This window comes from Equus asinus, chromosome 4, assembly GCF_041296235.1.
Source record: "Equus asinus isolate D_3611 breed Donkey chromosome 4, EquAss-T2T_v2, whole genome shotgun sequence".
NCBI classification, from domain to species: domain Eukaryota; kingdom Metazoa; phylum Chordata; class Mammalia; order Perissodactyla; family Equidae; genus Equus; species Equus asinus.
Window position 1 is genome coordinate 135,558,500 of NC_091793.1, and position 18,470 is coordinate 135,576,969.

General features: G+C 46.0%; 1 protein-coding gene across 4 annotated transcripts in view; it reads right to left on the reverse strand.

Annotated features, from left to right (window-relative positions):
* The window catches only part of LOC123285083 (aldehyde oxidase-like), a 79,059-nt gene that overhangs the window by 24,599 nt on the left and 35,990 nt on the right, over positions 1 to 18,470 (reverse strand). For all 4 annotated transcript variants that reach the window (XR_011502973.1, XR_011502972.1, XM_070508340.1 and 1 more), the window contains 7 exons: positions 15,603 to 15,772; positions 15,133 to 15,259; positions 12,730 to 12,852; positions 9,585 to 9,681; positions 3,128 to 3,252; positions 1,643 to 1,776; positions 433 to 520 (listed from right to left, as the gene is read on the reverse strand). Coding sequence is in view for 2 of the 4 variants with exons in the window: in XM_070508340.1 (XP_070364441.1) it covers positions 433 to 520; positions 1,643 to 1,776; positions 3,128 to 3,252; positions 9,585 to 9,681; positions 12,730 to 12,852; positions 15,133 to 15,259; positions 15,603 to 15,772 (864 nt within the window). In the remaining 2 variants the exon portion in view is untranslated. The remainder of the gene's footprint in view (positions 1 to 432; positions 521 to 1,642; positions 1,777 to 3,127; positions 3,253 to 9,584; positions 9,682 to 12,729; positions 12,853 to 15,132; positions 15,260 to 15,602; positions 15,773 to 18,470) is intronic.

The following is an 18,470-nucleotide window of genomic DNA, read 5'->3' on the forward strand; positions in this document are numbered from 1 at the left end:
TCCCAGGACAGAGTTCTACAAAGATACCCTTGATATATCGAAAACTGAGGAACCTGTTGGCAAATATTTGCAATTTCACATAACACTATTGTTATGGGAATTGCTCTGTTTTTAAAGTGTGTGGGAACAGCATGGTTCTCAGATCTACTTTCAAAGATCCATATCCTCATGCTTTCCAGTTACTCTGCTCCAGCCAATACTGTCTAGTACTTTTTCACAAACAGAAATCTTTGAACAAAGCAGCAAAGCTTCATTGAACCAGCCAGTTATCAAACATCCAGCACAAGGAATAAAAAGTTAGAGAGAAGCACAATTTGCTGATTTGCTCATTGCTGTTCCCCTTTAGAGAGAAGCCAAATGCTGCCGTCTGCACTGATGGAGTGTCATATTTACAACATGAATCCTCTCCGCCCCCCTTCTTCCTCTACTCACTTTGTACTTGCCAAGGTATGGGTGGCGGCCCCCAGTTATTAGCATGTCTTCTCCTCGTTCCAGAATGCAGCGGACTGGACGACCATGTCTGAAACAGAAAAAAAAGCAGGAGAGGTAAACTCCTTCACCAAGTAGCTTTTTTTAAGGAAGATTAGCCCTGAGCTAACATCTGCATCCATCTTCATCTTTTTGCTGAGGAAGATCGGCCCTAAACTAACATCTGTACCCATCTTCCTCTACTTTATATGCAGGACCATGTGACAGCATGGCTTGATAACCCCGGGCCGCTGAAGCAGAGAGCATGAACTTAACTGCTATGCCACCGGGCCGGCCCCTCACCAAGTAGGTTTTATCTGGGGTTTATATAACACCTAGCGAGAGCTTGAATGGTGTCCACACACCTAACAGAACTACTCCCTGAGCCCAGGCTGTGCTGGTCTCAGGCCCACACAGTGGCCTCACCTCCCACTGGGTCGAGGCACAACGCCTGGCATTCACTACTTATGGGAAGGAGGCTCTTGGGTGCCAGAGGCTCCAGGGTATCGTTTGGGGGTATTTCCCACTGTGACAACAGCCTCTGCTGTAGGTGAACAGTCCCAAGGCCACACTACAGACTGGTTACAAACGGAGAAACTCGACTGGTGTCTGACTGCCAAGTGCTCCCTGACGGGACACGTCTGGAATCAGCGTCTTCGTGTCTCATGGAGAGAGGAACTGACCTACATTACTCAGCAAAGAACTTAAGCCTTCTGGCTGTGCCTGCTCCAAAGACAACTTCCTGTGGGAATATTTCGAGATGCTCACAGGAAAACGGTACTAGCAATAAAGGTAAGCATAACAAAAGCAAAACCGCTACTTAAACATGAACATATGAATCTTTTGAGACCTCTCTCTCACAGGGGCGAAGGACAAGTGACCCCGACCCTTTCAGGACCTGTTTCTGTCTACTCTCCAGGTATTACAGCATTTTTGCTGTGGTTTTTATTCTTTCTCAGTTACTGATTTTGCTTCTCATTTTGGTTCTCATAGTGTGTAGTTTGACAGTATAAGATAAAGACGTTGTAATAAGTGGCACTTGTTGGTGTATTTGTATATTATATGTGATTTTAAACAATCTTGACCCAGTCTCTTCCTCCTTAACCCTGATATTGTGAATATTCAGCATGACCTTGTTTTATTTTTTTCTATTTAGCAGATTTTCTCCACTTACTTGTTTGCAGCAAATGCGGTGATGGCCGCCAAGATGCCAGTTTTGGTCACTTTTCCCCCGAACGCCCCACCAACACGCTTTACATGACACATGATCTTGTTAGCTGGGACCTTCAAGGTTGCAGCCACTATGTCCTGTGAGTGATAACAGTTCTTGTTACTCTGGCTCATCTGCAGCAAGGGAGGGGGACAGCCCTGAGCCGTTGGTTCCGTAATGTCCATGATACACAAACTGTGTGCTTATACTAAGAACGGGATGATTTCCAATGACCTGGGCATATATCCATGCCTGGTCTCAGTGGTCCTTGGCTATAATGATATTGCCAAAACTATCATTAATATTAAGTAGTCCTTTCAATATCAATGAGATACTTTTGTGTTAATAAATTTCTTAAAATTTTCCCACGAACCACACCCAGAGTGTCGTTTCCACACTGACCCCTGGCGGACGCTGCCTGGCGCAGTGAGAGGTTGGGGTCTTCCCCTGCGTCTTCCTGTCTCCCCTGGAGTTTCTTCTCTCCTCCCATTTGGGTTCCTGCTGAAGTCGGCCAGCAGGTCTTCCTTGGAAGCAGGCCTTGCTCTTCTCTGCCACCATATTGTTTAGTGGTCATGTTTATAGATGGGGACCCCACAGGGATGAAGTGATGAGCCCCATGTCACACCGGGAGTGAGGAGCAGAACAGGACTGGGGTGGGGCCTACCTGGCCCTTCTCACTGTCCCACCTTCTACAAGGCCTCAATCTCCACACTCCCACACTTCCACCTGCTCTGGTCATGACACTGGCTGCTTACGACCTACTGAATCACGACCCCTCTGCTTTGTTCCCCTTACTTTCACCCTGATGCTTAAACTAGCCCCCCACATGCATCTTCCATTCCAGCGTGGGCATCGTTGTGCCTTTCCTCTTTCTTACATGCACGCTGCCTGATACAGAGGACACGGGCAATAAGTGTGTGCAGAAGGGACCAGGGACTAAATGAACGCACGAGTGGCATTTGATCTTGGTGCGGAATTGCCTGCAAATGGCCTGTCTTCTCACCGTCGAGACAAAACTCACTCTCCCTATGAATCCAAACTGAAGACTCGGTCTTCATGGGACTTCTTGGATAACTCTAGAACCTAGCAAATCCTTATTCTCTTAATTCCTCCGCCTGTGTAAATTCTAACCTAGCTGATGACACGATTGGTTGCATTCTGTCCAGAATGTTTCCCGACTGCCTCCTGTGAGTTAGGCCCCGTTGGCCTTGGAGGGCAGGCCTTCCTTCCTTTCTTTCTTTGTTTCTGTATCCTTAACAGCAGACCTGCTGATTCCATAAGTGGTTGTGAAGTTACAGATCCACAAATAGAAGGCCCCTACTTCCACGGACTGAGTATTAGTGCTCCAAATTCCTTCAGCTTCTGAAATACTTTTGCCTCTAATTGCTCTTGGTATATTTTGCTGGCAGATACCATAGCCACGTCCCCTCCACAGAGGCCCCATGTTACCTGTATGTATTTGGGAAACTGTGAGGACACGTAGACATCCATTTCTTGATCCTCTCCTTTGGGAACAGCAAGCATGCTTTGAGTTTCCATATAAAAATGTTCTTGACCTCCCATATGTATTTCACCTATTATAGGAAAGTACGCCAGAGTCAAAGAGGCTGCCTGATAGCACAGGTAGCATTCCCCCAGCTGTTATCCATTATGGAGAAATTCCAATGATGGTGCTTCGCTGGGACAGTAGGCTGCATAGTGGAGGGCCACAAAGTATATTCAGCTTTCACTATATATGCAGATTTGACGTAGCGTTCTCTAGCAGACTCTATCATGTCTGCCAATACAGGAGGTCACAGAATCCTAGGGAAAGGCGTGTGACTGTCCAGAGTCAAAATATTACAGCAAGGAGACTTCCAGTTCCAAGACAAGATGGAGTAGATGCACCTCTTCCTGTTTCTTCTGCTAAGCACAGCTAACAACCTTGGACGTTACATATAAAAGAAACATAAGATGACTCTGAAAGGCAAAGAGAAGAAGGCAGACCTGCTAGGGACTTGGGGACCCAAGCAAAGACCCGAAGGTGAGTTCAGCGGGCTTTGCTGTTGTTGCTTTTCTTTGCTTCATATATCCTAGACTTAGTACAGAGACATCAGCAATCCGAAAACACTAACAGGCAAAGACCCAAAAAAGCCCCAAGAAAAGCCTACTTTCTCTAGCCATAGGACCAGGAAAGGGAAACCTAGCAGGACAGAAAACTTTTATATCATAACCACTCTATTCCAGCCAAACACTATAGAAAAAACTGTGGCCCCATCCTTATCTGCAAAATTTGAGGGGGGACCTAGACTCCTGCTCTTATCAGGCTGTAATGAGATGACCCAAACCCTCTGCTGGGTGGTGTCAGTGGGACCATAAGGGGAACGTGGACTTCCACCCTCCACCTAGCAATAACAAGGCATCACCCCTCTTTACCCACCAACACCCGGTCAGAAGAGGTCTGGTAAAAGAGGAGACTTAAATAAGATTCAGAGTCATGTAACATAATACCCAAAATGACCAAGATACAATCGAAAATCACTCACCACACCAAGAACTTAACTTGAATGAAAAAGGATCATCAACAGACGCCAACACAGAGATGACACAGCTGTTGGAATTATTGGACAAGGATAATTCAAAGCAGCCATCATAAAAATGCTTCAACGAGCATTTACATAAACACTTGAAACAAATGAAAAAATAGAACATCCCAGCAAAGAAACAGAAGATATCAAAAGAACCAAATGGAAATTTTAGACCTAAGAAATACAACCACCAAAATTTAAGACGCTCAATGGATGAGCTCAACAACAGAACAGAGAGAACAGAGGACATAATCAGTAAACAAGAATATAACAACAGAAATTGCCTAATCTGAACATCAGAAAGAAAAAGAGTGAAAAGAAAATGAGCAGAGCCTCAGAGACCTGTACAACTATAATAAAAGACTGAAATTTGGGTCACTGAAATCGAGTATTTGAAGAAATAATGGCTGAAAATTTCCCAAACTTAGCAAAAGACACAAACCTACAGATTCAAGAAGCTGAGTGAATATTTGGGAATATGATAAATCCAAAGAAATCCATGCCAGGACATATCCCAGTCAAACTTCAGAAAAGTGAAAAAAAAAAAAAGAAACTATCTTGACAGCAGAGGGAAAAAAACACTATCCCACCTACAGGGGAAAATACTCTGAAAGGCAGGCTTCTCATCAGAAACTAGGGGGCCAGAGGAACTGGCACAACATCTTTCAAGTCAAGAGAGACCTGTCAGCTCAGAATTCGACATCCAGTGAAAATATTCTTCAAGGATGAAAAGGAAATCAATCATTCTTAGATGGAGGAAAACAAAGAGAATTTGTCTTAAAAAAGATCTATCCTACAATAATGACTAAGGGAAGTTTTTGAAACAGAGAAGAAATGATTTTTGTGCATGTGAGAGGAAGATTGACCCTGGGCTAACATCTGTGGCCAATCTCCCTCTTTTTGCTTGAGGAAGATTGTCGCTGAGCTAACATCTGCGCCAATCTTCCTCTATTTCATGCGGGATGCCACCACAGCGTGGCTTGACATGCAGTGTTAGGTCTGTGCCTGGCATCCAGATCTGCGAACCCAGGGCTGCTGAAGCAGAGTGCACAAACTTAACCACTGTGACACCGGGCTAGTCCCAAGAAATGCTCTTTTTAAAAAAAAGAAATCTTGTAACAGGGAGATTTCTGTTCCTGTTCAGAAAAGAGAGAGAACAATGGAAAGAATAAAAATACAGGTAAACACAGTAGACTTTCCTTCTCTTTTTGAGTTTTATGAATTGCATTTAAAGCAAAATCGTAACATTGCTTCATGTGGTAGTCAATGAATGTAGAGGGAATTTTTAAGACAATGATATTATAAACAAGGGAGAGTAAAGGAATGAAAAGGGAGGAAAGCTTTCTATAATTTACTCAAGTAATAAAATGTTGCCACCAGATATATTGTAATATAGATAAATACAATTTAACACCTAGAACTACCACTAGAAAAACTAGACAAAGAGATACACTCCAAAACACTATAGATAAAAAGGAATTCTGAAAACCAAGTAACCCCTCAAAACACAGGGAAAAAAACAAAAAACACAGGGAAAAAACAGAACACAATTATGACCAGGCATCAAGTTAAGTGGAAGGCAGACTTTAAAAAATTAAAAATTATACCCCAAAATACTGATTTGCAAATTGCTTGAGGGAGATTCCCAAGGAAATCTTTTGTTTTGCTGTCTGGATTTCCTATCTTAACTAAACTCTGAGTAAAGAAAGAGTATAGAGGGGTGCAGCGGTTCAGTTCGCATGTTCTGCTTCAGTGGTCTAGGGTTCGCCAGCCCAGATCCCAGGTGTGGAACCTACGCACTGCTTGTCAAGCCATGCAGTGGCAGGCGTCCCACATATAAAGTAGAGGAAGATGGGCATGATGTTAGCTCAGAGCCGGTCTTCCTCAGCAAAAAGAGAAGGATTGATGGCAGATGTTAGTTCAGGGCTAATCTTCCTAAAAAAAAAAAAAAGTATAGAAAAATGAGCCAATTCTGTTTCATTTGTAAAATGTAACAACTAAAATGTCAAGAATTCAGCTCTTGGGCATGCCCTGCGTCCAAGTGGTTAAGTTCGCCTGCTCCGCTTAGGCGGCCCAGGGTGTCGCCGGTTAGGATCCTGGGCGCGGACTTGGCACTGCTCGTCAAGCCATGCTGAGGCGGCATCTCACATGCCACAACTAGAAGGACCCACAACTAAAAATACACAACTATTTACCGGGGGGCTTTGGGGAGAAAAAGGAAAAAAAATGTTTTAAAAAAAAGAATTCAGATCTTGTTCTCAACTTAAGCTTTTATCAAAGACTGTACGTTAAAAGACCCACTGTCAGTAGGCTCAAATGCACGGTTTGCAGCATTAGCATTTCCACTTATCCAGCCAGAATTAATTGTTAAACATCTACTTCATTTAAAAAATACAAAACCGAAAAATATTAGACGGAACTGTTTCTGTTTAAACCTTGAAGGTCAGCAAGGTGTCAGAACCCTGCTCCACTGTGCCGCCCATCCCACAGCCCTCGACCCACGGAGCCCTTTCTCACTCTAGGAGTTGCTCTCAACTCTCTTGGTTGGAAATCAATTTGCTCAACTAATCCTTGAGATAAAATGCTATCCCACTAACGGTTTAGGAGTGATGCCTCCAGGAATATTTACATTTTAATAAGAGGCTCTTGAAGACCAAAAAGCCATTAAGATACGAAGCAGTCGCTCTGTACCACGCCCAGCAGGACAGGCTGGGGAGATCCTCTCCATCTCAGCTCCTAGATCTCTTGCAAATGCTGCTCCAGAGATCGGCATCCACACTCTCCAGGGTAAAGCCCACCCCGCGAACGGAATTTTAAAGAGATTAATGAGAAGAGCACAATGTAGAGCAGAGAATGCTAACTTCAGAGCCAGACACGTAGGCAGATCTGATTTTAAATGGTGACCTTTAAGGCCCTCTGGCGCCAGGAGCCCAGGGTCCGGGAGGGCTGACACACGTCTGCACGGGGGTCAAAGCAAAGAAGAATATCACTGTTTTCAAGAACACAGTCTAAGACTTGACGCAATGCCCCACATATTTTATCTTTTAAATATTCTCTTGTTCTTGAAACACCCGTTTTCCTAGGGGCAGAGAGAGTGCTGTTATTATCACTCTCCATGAGTTACCTCTCAGTGAAATAAGTATTCAAAAATTCTGACCCCAAATGACAATTCTAGAATAAGGGGGAAAAAACCCTCAAACTAGTAAGTCAAGAGGATGAAAACGTACAGGCAGTATAAATGTCCCTTTTAAAGCCTCCTGTATCACTTTGATACATATCAATAGGGTATGGGGCTATAAGAAGGGAAAATTCAAGTAAAAGACAGATTGAACAAAGTACCCAACTGAACTAAATAAGATGTTAAGGAAAATACAACAATTGAATTCTCACACAAAACATTATGGCAGGAACATACTATGGCACAGGTGCAGAGAACCCCAAACATCGCTATTTCCAAGACGCTCACACCATGGACTCTGTGCTAAAAATGCCCCCTCCTCTCTTCTCCCACAAGACAAGCTCACCCCTGGAGAGTGCCACATTTTACTGATCCCAAGCAAGAAGCACCAGGAGTGCCGTGAAAAGCTGTCAGAAACAGACTCCTGGGCCACCCGGATCCTCCAACTCCAGAATTGCAAGAAAGGGCACAGGATTCTGCAGGCAGGTCTCATAAACATCTCACAGTGAGGAAAACTGGGAAACCCTAGGTTTGATGAACGGATGCCTGCCAGTGTATTAGCTCAAGAACAACAACAAAACACTAAACCTAATAATAATCATCACTCACTGTTATGGATCTCTTGCTGTGTGTCAAGCTCTGTGCCAAACACCCACACATATTCTCTCTTATGACCTTCATAACGGATCTCTGGGATCAGTATCACTTTATCCATACAATTTTAAGACAAGGAGACTGAGCCCTGAGAGGTGCCCTGCCCAGGCCCACAGCTAATAAGACAGGGCGCCGAAGAACACCAGCAGGTGATGGCGCACGGTGTCTTTTCTACAGCTTACAGACGCCATCATCCAGTGAGCTGTGACCAGCTTCAGGTTTAACACAGCCGTGGAGCTAAGAAACATGGTGGCTTTGAGCTCATGTGGGCGGGCTGACTCTGGCTCTATGTTTGGGGCTGGTACGTCTTCAGACTCTTCCTGCGCTTGGGATCAAAGGTGGAAAGAAAAACTAGGGAGACGGTAGTTTCTAACTACCACCTAGAGGCCAATGTCCCGGAAATTCACTTCAAGACAGACAACATCAAATGCTTTACTTCCTGCCCTCAGATATGGGACAGACGCCCACGCCCACCCAGCAATGCCTCTGGGGAAATCAGATCTTGGATGGCAGGTCTTCCACAGCACGGGTGACAGCAGAGCACAGCGGGAACTTGATCGGTTAAGACCTACAGTAAATCCTTTTTTTTTCCTGCTATAAAGGACATTATTGAGACAAATCGCAAAATTTGAATTAGGTCTGTAGATTAAATAATAGCATTGCGTCAGTGCTGATATTTTGATTTTGATAACTGTATCTTTATGTAAGACAATACCCTTGTTCCTAGGAAATAAACACTGTAGTATTTAGAGGTAAAGAGGCAGCGTGTCTGTAACTTACTCTCAAATGGCTCAGAAAAAAAATGGATATTTATATATAGAGAGAGAGAGAGAAAGAGAATGATAAAGCAAGTGCAAAATAATAATTGGGGATTCTGGGTGAAGGGTAATTAGGAATTTCTTTAAGGTTTCTGCAACTTTTCTGTAAATTTAAAATTATTTCTAAATAAAAAGCTACAAAATTTTTATTGGAAAGTTCACATCAACTATTTTCTCAGAGGAAAATTTAATTTTAATTACACATATACACAATGGAAGGAAGTCCGGAAGCAAGGGCGGGCCAGAGAAAGGGAAGCGGGGAGGAAAGGAGGGAGAAAGCAGAGAGGGAAGGGAGGGAGGAGGGAGAAGTCAGGGGAGACAGGAGGAAAGAGAAGGAAACGTGGGCTTTGGAGGTCCTGACACAAAGCTACCGACTCCACCACCACCTCTGTCGCTCAGCAGCTGCTGTGTGACCGGGGCCATGGCGGGGCAGGTGGTCAGTGCGGGGGGGCTGCCAGGGGCAAAGCCTGGGCCTCCCACCTCGTCTCTCTGCTGAGCTCTTCACGCACACACACACACACACACACACACACACACACACACACACACGGCAGAGGGAAGCCCATCTGTGAACGAGGTGCCTGTTTCTGAGCTGATTTCTCCAAAGCAAAGGCAGCTCTAGACTAGACACGCTTAGAAGGCCTCCAGGGTCGCTTCCCCCGCTCACCCTTTTTTTCGGATCGTTTTACCTTCAAGAATTTGATCAACCACTTTAAATGCTTCGTCAACATTTCCATATTCCAGTTTCCTTTCCCCCTGGAAGAAGGAGTGGTGCCGTATAGCTTCCTAGGAAGAGAACAGAAGAGTGAGGCCACCTGCGCAGGAGACGCGGCCCTATGGCAGGAGCCGCTGCCTGAGTCTGGGCAGCGTTTCTCCCCTCGCTCTGGGACACGCAGCAGGGGCTTTATAGCCTGAGCTTGGGGACCAGTGAAGTTGTGTCCATTTTCTCCATTCACAGCTGTTTGACTGTGGGTCTCCTACTTCACCTCTCTGAGCCTCATCCGTACAATGCAGGTATAGCTGGGCACGGAGCTCTCACAGGGTCATGGTGAGGATGAAATGAGGCATGTCCGGAGCTTGCATGGCACATAACGTGCTCCATCAGTGCTAGCTGAAGACACTCAAGTGGTAAGGGTCATGGCAGCCTTGCCTGCCAGCCCCATGCTGCTCCTTTGCGAGGAGGAGCACAGGGCAGTAGGGAGACCTCCTGCCTTGGAAGGAAGATTCCATTACAAGCCCACTGTGGGTACCACAGATCCACTTCTTACTGGCTCCGGTCAGCTCCCTTGGGCGCCCAGTGACAGGGGACAGTGGTAGGCGCACATAATCAGGGTCACAGCTACAGTAATCCAGGTTGGTTTTCTCAGCCATCCCTAGGAATCACTGTAAGCCCTGTGTCCACTGGCAGATGTGACGTGCCAGCTCCTGTCAGCATTGTCTACCACGGATTACTGTCCACCCACAAAACTCCAACCTGCTGGCAGTTAAGGATTCTGCAAACTCTGGTTCCCTCTGGGTAGCAGTAGGTGTCTAGACTTACTGACATACTTCAGGGATGTTCTATTGTGATCCTGCCATTTCCTCTGTTCAAAAAGTGGGCTGGTTTATTTTTACCACCGTGGGGCCCAGGTTCTTTGACAGAGCATTTGCTGATTGCTTCTGTTACTGACTAGCTGTGTGACCTCGGGTAACCCTGTCTCTTAGCTTCCTCATCAGATGGGGATAACAGTTTTTACTCACAGGACTGAAGTGAGCATTCAATGAGTTAATGCATGAAACCTGCTAGAACTGTGTACCCACATAGTGGGCTCTGTCAGGTGTTAGCCATGGGCACGCTGTTGGGCATCAGGACCCACAAGAGATTCTGGTCAGGAGCATATTTTTCTCACCAGGGCCATCAGCTTTCTTGAGCCAGGAGTTTTGATAGAGTTTCCCCATGCAAACTCTTAAAAGCTCTACAAAGCATAAGCCAGGCTAACCCTCAGTGAGAGTGACACAGATACACTGTTTTCATCCTATTTTGATTGATAACACACTTCCTACTAGGATCAATTCATACGATTGTCTTGTTAATCTAAGATTTAGATAGTCCAGGTTGAAAAGAGGAGTTTTATAAATCCTATTTTTAAAAGTTTAATCTTTTTCCACTTCACGTGCTGCTTGCTCTCTGAGCAACTTTGAGCCAGTGTCCTGAGCATTTCTTGGTCGGGAAAGTGGTAAAAGAACTGTAGTGCGGAGAGCTGGGCGTATGCGCCTGCTATGACTGTGATGAAACCCGGCCTGCTCCAGTTGATTGCCCTTGGAGAGCTGAACCTCCGATAAAGCAGGAGGAAGCTCTTCTCCACACTGCCACAGTCTGGCATTCTCCGGCACACACCCACAGATCTGCTGGTTGGAGCTGGGGAGGGCAGGAAGAGAGTGCTGTGGAGTTGCTCACTGGAATTTTACTTGGCTGGAAGGTCGGGAGAGGAAAGGGAAGATATTTGGCCACTGGAATTGGCCAGAGGATTACAAACAAAATTTCTGATGAAGTATTAGGTAAGCAATTTCTTATTAAGAAATAATTCTCACTCCCAGACAATGCTGTGGAAGGAATGTGTAAGGTAAGCACTCTTAGCAGGCCACAGGTGACTGAAAAGGGTCTGAGAGGGGAACAGAATATTTGAATTCGAAACTGGCCAGGAACATCTGGAAGGCCTAATCACTCTTGGACTGCAACTAAACTTCTATATTTTTGTCTTCTTGATATGATTTTATTTTCATATTAAAACACTGAGGACACTGTCCAGAAACAAACTCTACGTTCCTGGGCATAAAGCAACACGATAGAAATACACCCCAGGCCGTGTTCTCCTGGAGACACTAATCTTGGCCGAGTCATTTCCTCGTTTTCTGCCTCGCCGCATGCTAGGCATCTAGAGAACAACCTACTCATTATACTGCGAAGATAGTACTGTATTCCCAGAGCACACGGAGTCTGTATGTGCTGAATCTAACCTACTCATGTTGCTTTCCCAACTTACATGCATGGATTACTTAGTAAATCATAAGAACCAATGAAATGTATGCAGAAAAACTATCGTTTCATGGCGATGAGTCTTAAAACCTTTATAAATTTTGAATTCTTTTCTAAAAAACAGGAAATGCCACCCTCCAATTTGTTTAAGTTGCCAAAATACCTGTGGGCATCATAGAATCTGTTTCTCACGCTCATTTAAGATATGCACTGAAGGATCTAAAAACAGTGTCATCAATGTCTGCTTCATGGAGCATCTTGTGGGTTCTCACTGTGCACCTGAGAGCCCAGGTGAAGGTGAATGCAGAGTTAACGGCGTGTCCACCGTCCTGGACATTATTGGTCACCCATCCAGCATCCTCTCACCTCCCCCTTCCAAATGGCGCTCAGATTTCTGTTAGGTCTCCACCACTCCCCCTTATGGCCATGCACTGCAGAGAAATCTGACCCCCGGCAGCAACCACAGCACCCCCCCATTCCTCTGGCCAGTCATTAGTTCAGAGATGGACATGTGCCCAGAGTGTCCTGATGAGGCTGCATCTTAGGATGCGTGGAGCACTGGGACAACAGTGTTCTCCCTTGCTTCTTGCACAGGAACTGGAAGCTCCTGGCTGCCATCCTGTGACCACAGGGGATAAAGCCTGTCCTGTGGGCAGCAGAGAGGAGAGGCAGAAGATCCGGTTTCTTGCTAACACTGAGAGAGTGCAGGGCCAATAAAAGCCCCAAACTTTGGGTCAGATTTTCGTTTCTGTTACTGCAGCCAAAAGCATTTTAACTGATCCACCACTGAAATCTGGCCCCACCCTTGACCTCGTTACCTCGATAGTTAGGATCACGGGCTCCAAATCCTGGTAGACAATCTTTACTTTCTTCGCAGCTTGCTTTGCCTGAACCTCGGAATCCGCGACCACGGCGCAGACGAGCTGACCCACACAGGACACCTACGACACGGAAAGACCTTTGTCTCAAGGGGGGCAGGCACCAGGTCCTCTCCTTCCATCCGTCTTCCTCCTCCGGCCGAGCTCAGAGCTAGATGCACAGGAAATGACCCTTCACATGTGCCTACACCCGAGGTGGCGAGGTTAACAAAGGCCTCGGTAGAAAGTGCATCTGTCCAAGCTGCCTGCTGACCCCTGGCGCTGGGGGGCTCTTGTCTTTGTCCCACGTCACTGGCAGCGGTGGCTGAAGGGGGCAGGAGAGATGCTGCCTCAAGCACAGCTCAGGCTCCAGGCCAAGCAGATAGGACTGCTGAAGGCCAGCTGGCCCAGGAGAGCCAGCCCCACGGCCTGACCTGTGGTCGCCACACCACGAGCAGGGCCATCCTGAGCGGCAGCTTCTGCCTTCACGAACAGCGAGGACCAAGAGGTCCCAGCCCACCTCCTGCACAGAGGAGGGACAGAGTGACAGCCCAACACTGCAGTGAGCAGACCTCTGCCCCAGACTGCGGTGGAGCACGGGCTCCTTGTGAAGAGACACGAGGGCACAGCAGCCAAGCCGTGACCACACACAGCGCGTCCCCTGCATCACTTCACCTGCGGGTGACGGAGGCGCCTGAGGAGTTCACACGGGGACCAGGGCAGAAAGTGGATGGAAAAACAGAACAAAGACTCCAGAAAGGTGAAACAGTCAGGCCTGGAAGGAGTCCCCACAGCGGTGCAGTCTCCCCGCCTTGTCCCGTGGTCACAAGCCCCACTTCCCCGCTCATGTTTCGAGTCTACTTTACACTATTAGGCCTTTTCTACAATGATTACAGCGCAGTTTTATCCTCTGAAAAAACGGTAACAGAAAAGTTGACTCCAGCGCACACACACACAAGTGTTTGCTGGGTGTGCGTGTGTGGGGGCAGTGGGAGATAAATGAACAAGAACGGCAAAACGTCGATAACTGTTCAAGCTGGGAGACGGGGCTATGGGGATTCACAGTGCTTTTCTTCTCTATCGTTGTGTACGCTTAAAACTTGTACAATGACAAGATTTTTATAAAGCATAACATGCTGCAGACAAATGTTAAAAAGGCGTTAAACTAACCAAGGCGATCACTCACACGGCTCTGTTCCCCGCTCTGCATGGACGCCGGGTGTCCCCTGGGAGCTGGCGCACAGACAGGCCGCCAGACGCTCACAATCACCATCCCACAGCTCAGCGCAGGGACTATTGTGCAACCTGGGGATTGTTCACTTAACACTAATTCTCACTGTCTTCTGCCAAGGCCACACGGCCCTGCCTCGGGGGAGTTTCACCTTGACTTCAGACTCTCAGTCAACAAACTTTCATTTTTATCAACTAAGTCCGCCAGCAAGAGCCAGAGGTAGGGAGTGTTTCAAGTGCTGGGCTCTTTGGGGACATACTGAACTCTGAAGGCTGAGCTATGCAGAAAACCTGCTGAACTGTCCTTGCTGTATCTTCTGCTAACTTAAGATGCAGTAGCCAAAGTTTCAGTCATTTGAAACTTTCAAACGGCAACAATGCTATCATTGTTCCTCTGCCCGTTCGCCGTGCTGCCCTGCTATGTGGGAGGCAGTGTGTGGAACACACCGATGAACCAGACATGGGGCCTCACTCGAGGACGTTTACTGGGTAGGGGAATATGTAAGACGTAGGAACAAATGTGTAAGCTTCAGACAACGGAGAAAGTGCACTCAAGGTCCACTTTGCCTTCCCCCTTAGACTCTAAGCTCTGTGAGGGCAAGGACCACATGGGTCTCGTTCGGCTGCAATGATCAGCCATAGCAGGTACTCATTTTCAAAATGCCTGTTGAATACACGGCAGCATGAAGGAATGAGTCAGTGAGTTCAGAAAAGGAGGGAGAATTCCCGGATTAAAGGGTGAGGAAAGGCTTCATGGTGGAGAGACCACTTGAACTTGGACTTGGGACTTTGGACTCACTGAGACGGGCCAATGGTGAGATTTTCAGGGGAGGGATTAGCAAAGAAAAGTTATCATTATTCTCTCCTCACTTTCCCATGCTTGTTAGCAGCACACTATCTTACTGCTAGAAAATATAAAACATCAAAGTATATTTTATATAACTAGTCAACTTCTCAGGTAGAAAATGAATATCTTTGAATTCATCCAACATTAGAATATAGTGTTTTGTAGTAAGCATTCAAAGAATACTGGAATCCTTTACGATGTGCCAAATGCAATGCTTTCTTTAAGAAAATATGAAGTGCCTTTAACAGAGGAAGTTGTTTTTAAAACAGAAAGCAACAATGCAGTACCTCCTGTGTCTCCAGGAGTTTCTCAGGCTCAATTAAAAGGCAGAAGGAGTTTACACCACGAAGATCTTCCTCGGTCACGATGTCCACCACGCCTGGCAGGCTGAGAGCTTCGGACAGATCAATGGACCTAGATGAGAAGACAGAGCACGGCTCCTGAGAGCAGCCCCACAGCCGAGGACCACGGAGAACGGGCTTAATTGGAGAATAAGGTATGAGAGAGGTAAGATACGTCCAAGAACCCTTCACAACAGTTTTCTGCCACGCAATTGGGAAAAAATTCCCAAGATAATAAAGTTATTATATAGAGGGACAAATTGTGGCAAATCCTCCATTTCAATCCCATTTCATCTCTAATCTGCATTGGATCTCACCAACAAATAGCGTATCCTCTTCATATCATTATTTTTCACTAATATGACTTAGGCAAAATGTAACCATGACTGTCTACAGGGTAAGAACTTATCACTTACACAATCTCAGCATGAGCTCTTGAACTTGTTACAAAAGCCAAGAAAAGTTCCCCGTCCAGCACTGGCATGTCGTCACAGTAGATGGCTTCGCCTGTGGTATGCTTAATACCAGACAGATGCATGATGGGACGGCCAATTGGGTCTTGAGGAAGCTGCTTTGGGTCTACATCCTGTTTAATCAATAACCAACAAATCATTTTTATAATCATTTTATGCACCTCTCCCACAAGAAGGTGGCTATATAATGTACACGCAAACCAGAACACTCTAGAACATGAAAACAGTCATTACTAAGAGTAACACCAGGACGATAAGCCTGTTCCAGTAATTCAATAGGGGAATTGGGATCTACAGCCATGATGTTGTTCTTGCTTTTTTCCCACATTTTTTGAATACAGACCACAACGTCTCTAATGCAAATTCCATTAGTGTAAGTAAATGAATATAAATCTTTCTTCCTGATAAGGTAAGATTACATCGTCTTGTTCATGCTCATGTATTTCTTTAAATTTTATTATCAAAATTATTTTACTGTTTATCTAAACATGGCACATATATTGTGCCGCAGAGCATGATGATATCATGACTATGTTTACAGAAAATATTGAAGGCAAGCCTTCAACCAGAAGAGCCTTTTTTTTCTATTTTGAGTGAAAAAGTCTAGGAAATAATTGGTAACACTCATACCTTAGACAATACTGATAAAGAACGAAGCCAAAGGGAGATTCCTTCTGAGTAACGATTCACTAACATTACTCTTTCTTAGAGACCATGGGGTAAAATGTCTTGCTACTGGTTCTGTAAATACCTTATATGTTTCGTTAACCAAAGTAGAAACTAAGAAACATAATGTCTCCCCAAGTATTTCAAATGAGAGAGTTGTTGGCTTTCCTAGTCGGTTGTTTTAGGGAGAAGAAGTACTGGAGGGAAGAAGGAAGACGGCGTTAAGAGACACGGTACAGGCCAAACTCAGAGACCACGGTGAAGGCTGTGGCTGCCAACGGGCTGATGATGGGAGTGTGGGAGGTGGGAATTCCAGGAAAATTGCCAGCCAGGCAGCCACGGGCTGCCTCTCAAAGCAGAGGGCAGCTCTGGATCTGGAGCTCTGCCTGAGGAGCTGCCTGCTAAGCAGTGCTGAGTGCCCCATCCATGACTCACTGGGTCAGCATGGGGTGTGGAAGATTTGGGGGTGAGGGGCCCACAGTAGGTCGGCCAAGGTGGTGAGGCCTGGCAAAAGCTTGGGAGGGCTCCCCTTCCCCCCTTCGGCTACTCCTCACTGCAGTTCACGGGTCACCCCGAGCCCTGGAGGAGGCAGGGACTGTTTCTCTGAGATGAGCCTCACCAGGCTACACCACACAGCAGGAGGGAGGACAGCAGAAGCCACTAACAGAACACATACTGGTTAGAACCTTTACGGGGCGGGGGGGAAGAGGCCATAGAAACAGACCTATTTCCAACTCAGCATCATTTAAGGCATCTGAGGAAACACATGGTAAAGACTTTTGTATTCGATCGCCAGAATGTGCAATTTGAGAAAGCCCATTCAGCACATATTGACGATAAATGCAACACTTGATTCCACCTAAAGTGGCATCTCACTTCAGTCACAGCTGCCGACTTCCCAGAGGCGAAGCTCCCTGGTCCAGGGGACGTGCGGCGAGCCTCCTGCTCTGCGGCAGCGAAGGGAAAGACCCAGCTGTCGGGGTCCCACCCACCAACGAGCCTGTTTTCTTCTCACGCTGATGTTTTGCTTTCTTTTCCTTTCTGAACAGTGGATTTAACTGAGCAAATACCATGAATGGAAGAGAGCCATCACGGTTGGGATGGGGAAGCTTATGTAAAGATAACGGTGAAAACATACTTCTCCAACGCCCTCTGCTGCTCACGGGACCGAGCAGAGTGGTCTTCGCTCGCTGCCCACCCACTGAGGGACTCACATTACAAACCTTCGGCCTGAGATGGACCAGAGGGTCTCCAGGCAGCGGGCAGGCCTGGACCATCAGCAGGGAAAGGAGAGTGGCACGGGTAATTTGAAAACGTGCTCAGCATTTTTATGGGTTATTTGGAAAATGAAAAAAAAAACTGTTGTTTTCATAATACAAATGACAAAAGTAAAATATCAGGGAAATTTTGACTGACAATTATATGCAGAAAGTAGTCATTTCTGAATTAACTTGGCATAAGATGCTCTAGGATGCTCTAAACTTATTCCTACTTCACATAACATTTACTGTTTTCTAGTATATGCTTACCCATAAGCCTTTACTGTTCTGATGCCCATCTTTGTTTCATTTAAATGTGAACTTCAATTTTGCAATTACTATAATACAATGCACAAAAACGGAGCATTGGCTAAGTTTTTTTGGTTGTTTTGTTCATCCTGACTTTATAAATTAGAAAACAGACTACCAAGAAAAATGACTTAGAACCTGGCCCAGGCACCATTAAATAAAGGTAGATATTAGGCCACAAATGTATGGAAATAGGGAAAATGAGAGGAAATTTTGCAGATTGGGGTTGAGGCATGAACAGGGGTTTGCAGCAGCCCTAACCCACACCAGCTCCATCGATGGAGCCCACTGCTTCGTCCTCCTGACCAAGCATCCCAGCAGGTCTCTTTTCCCTCTCCTTTGAGGAGCTGAGATGATGATGATCAAAAGAAAAACACACACAAGAGCTCTGTCTGGTATGGCTTTTGATGCTCCCGATGGCAGGATTGATGCCCTCTGTAGAATACCCCAAGTGCTGTGCTCTCATGCTCTGCTGGGCTCTCAACTTGGACAACATTTGAGTGAAAAATCATCCACATCTTTTTTTAAAATCCTAAGGGGGTTTTTCCATCCTGAAGAGCAAAATTCCAGGTAATTC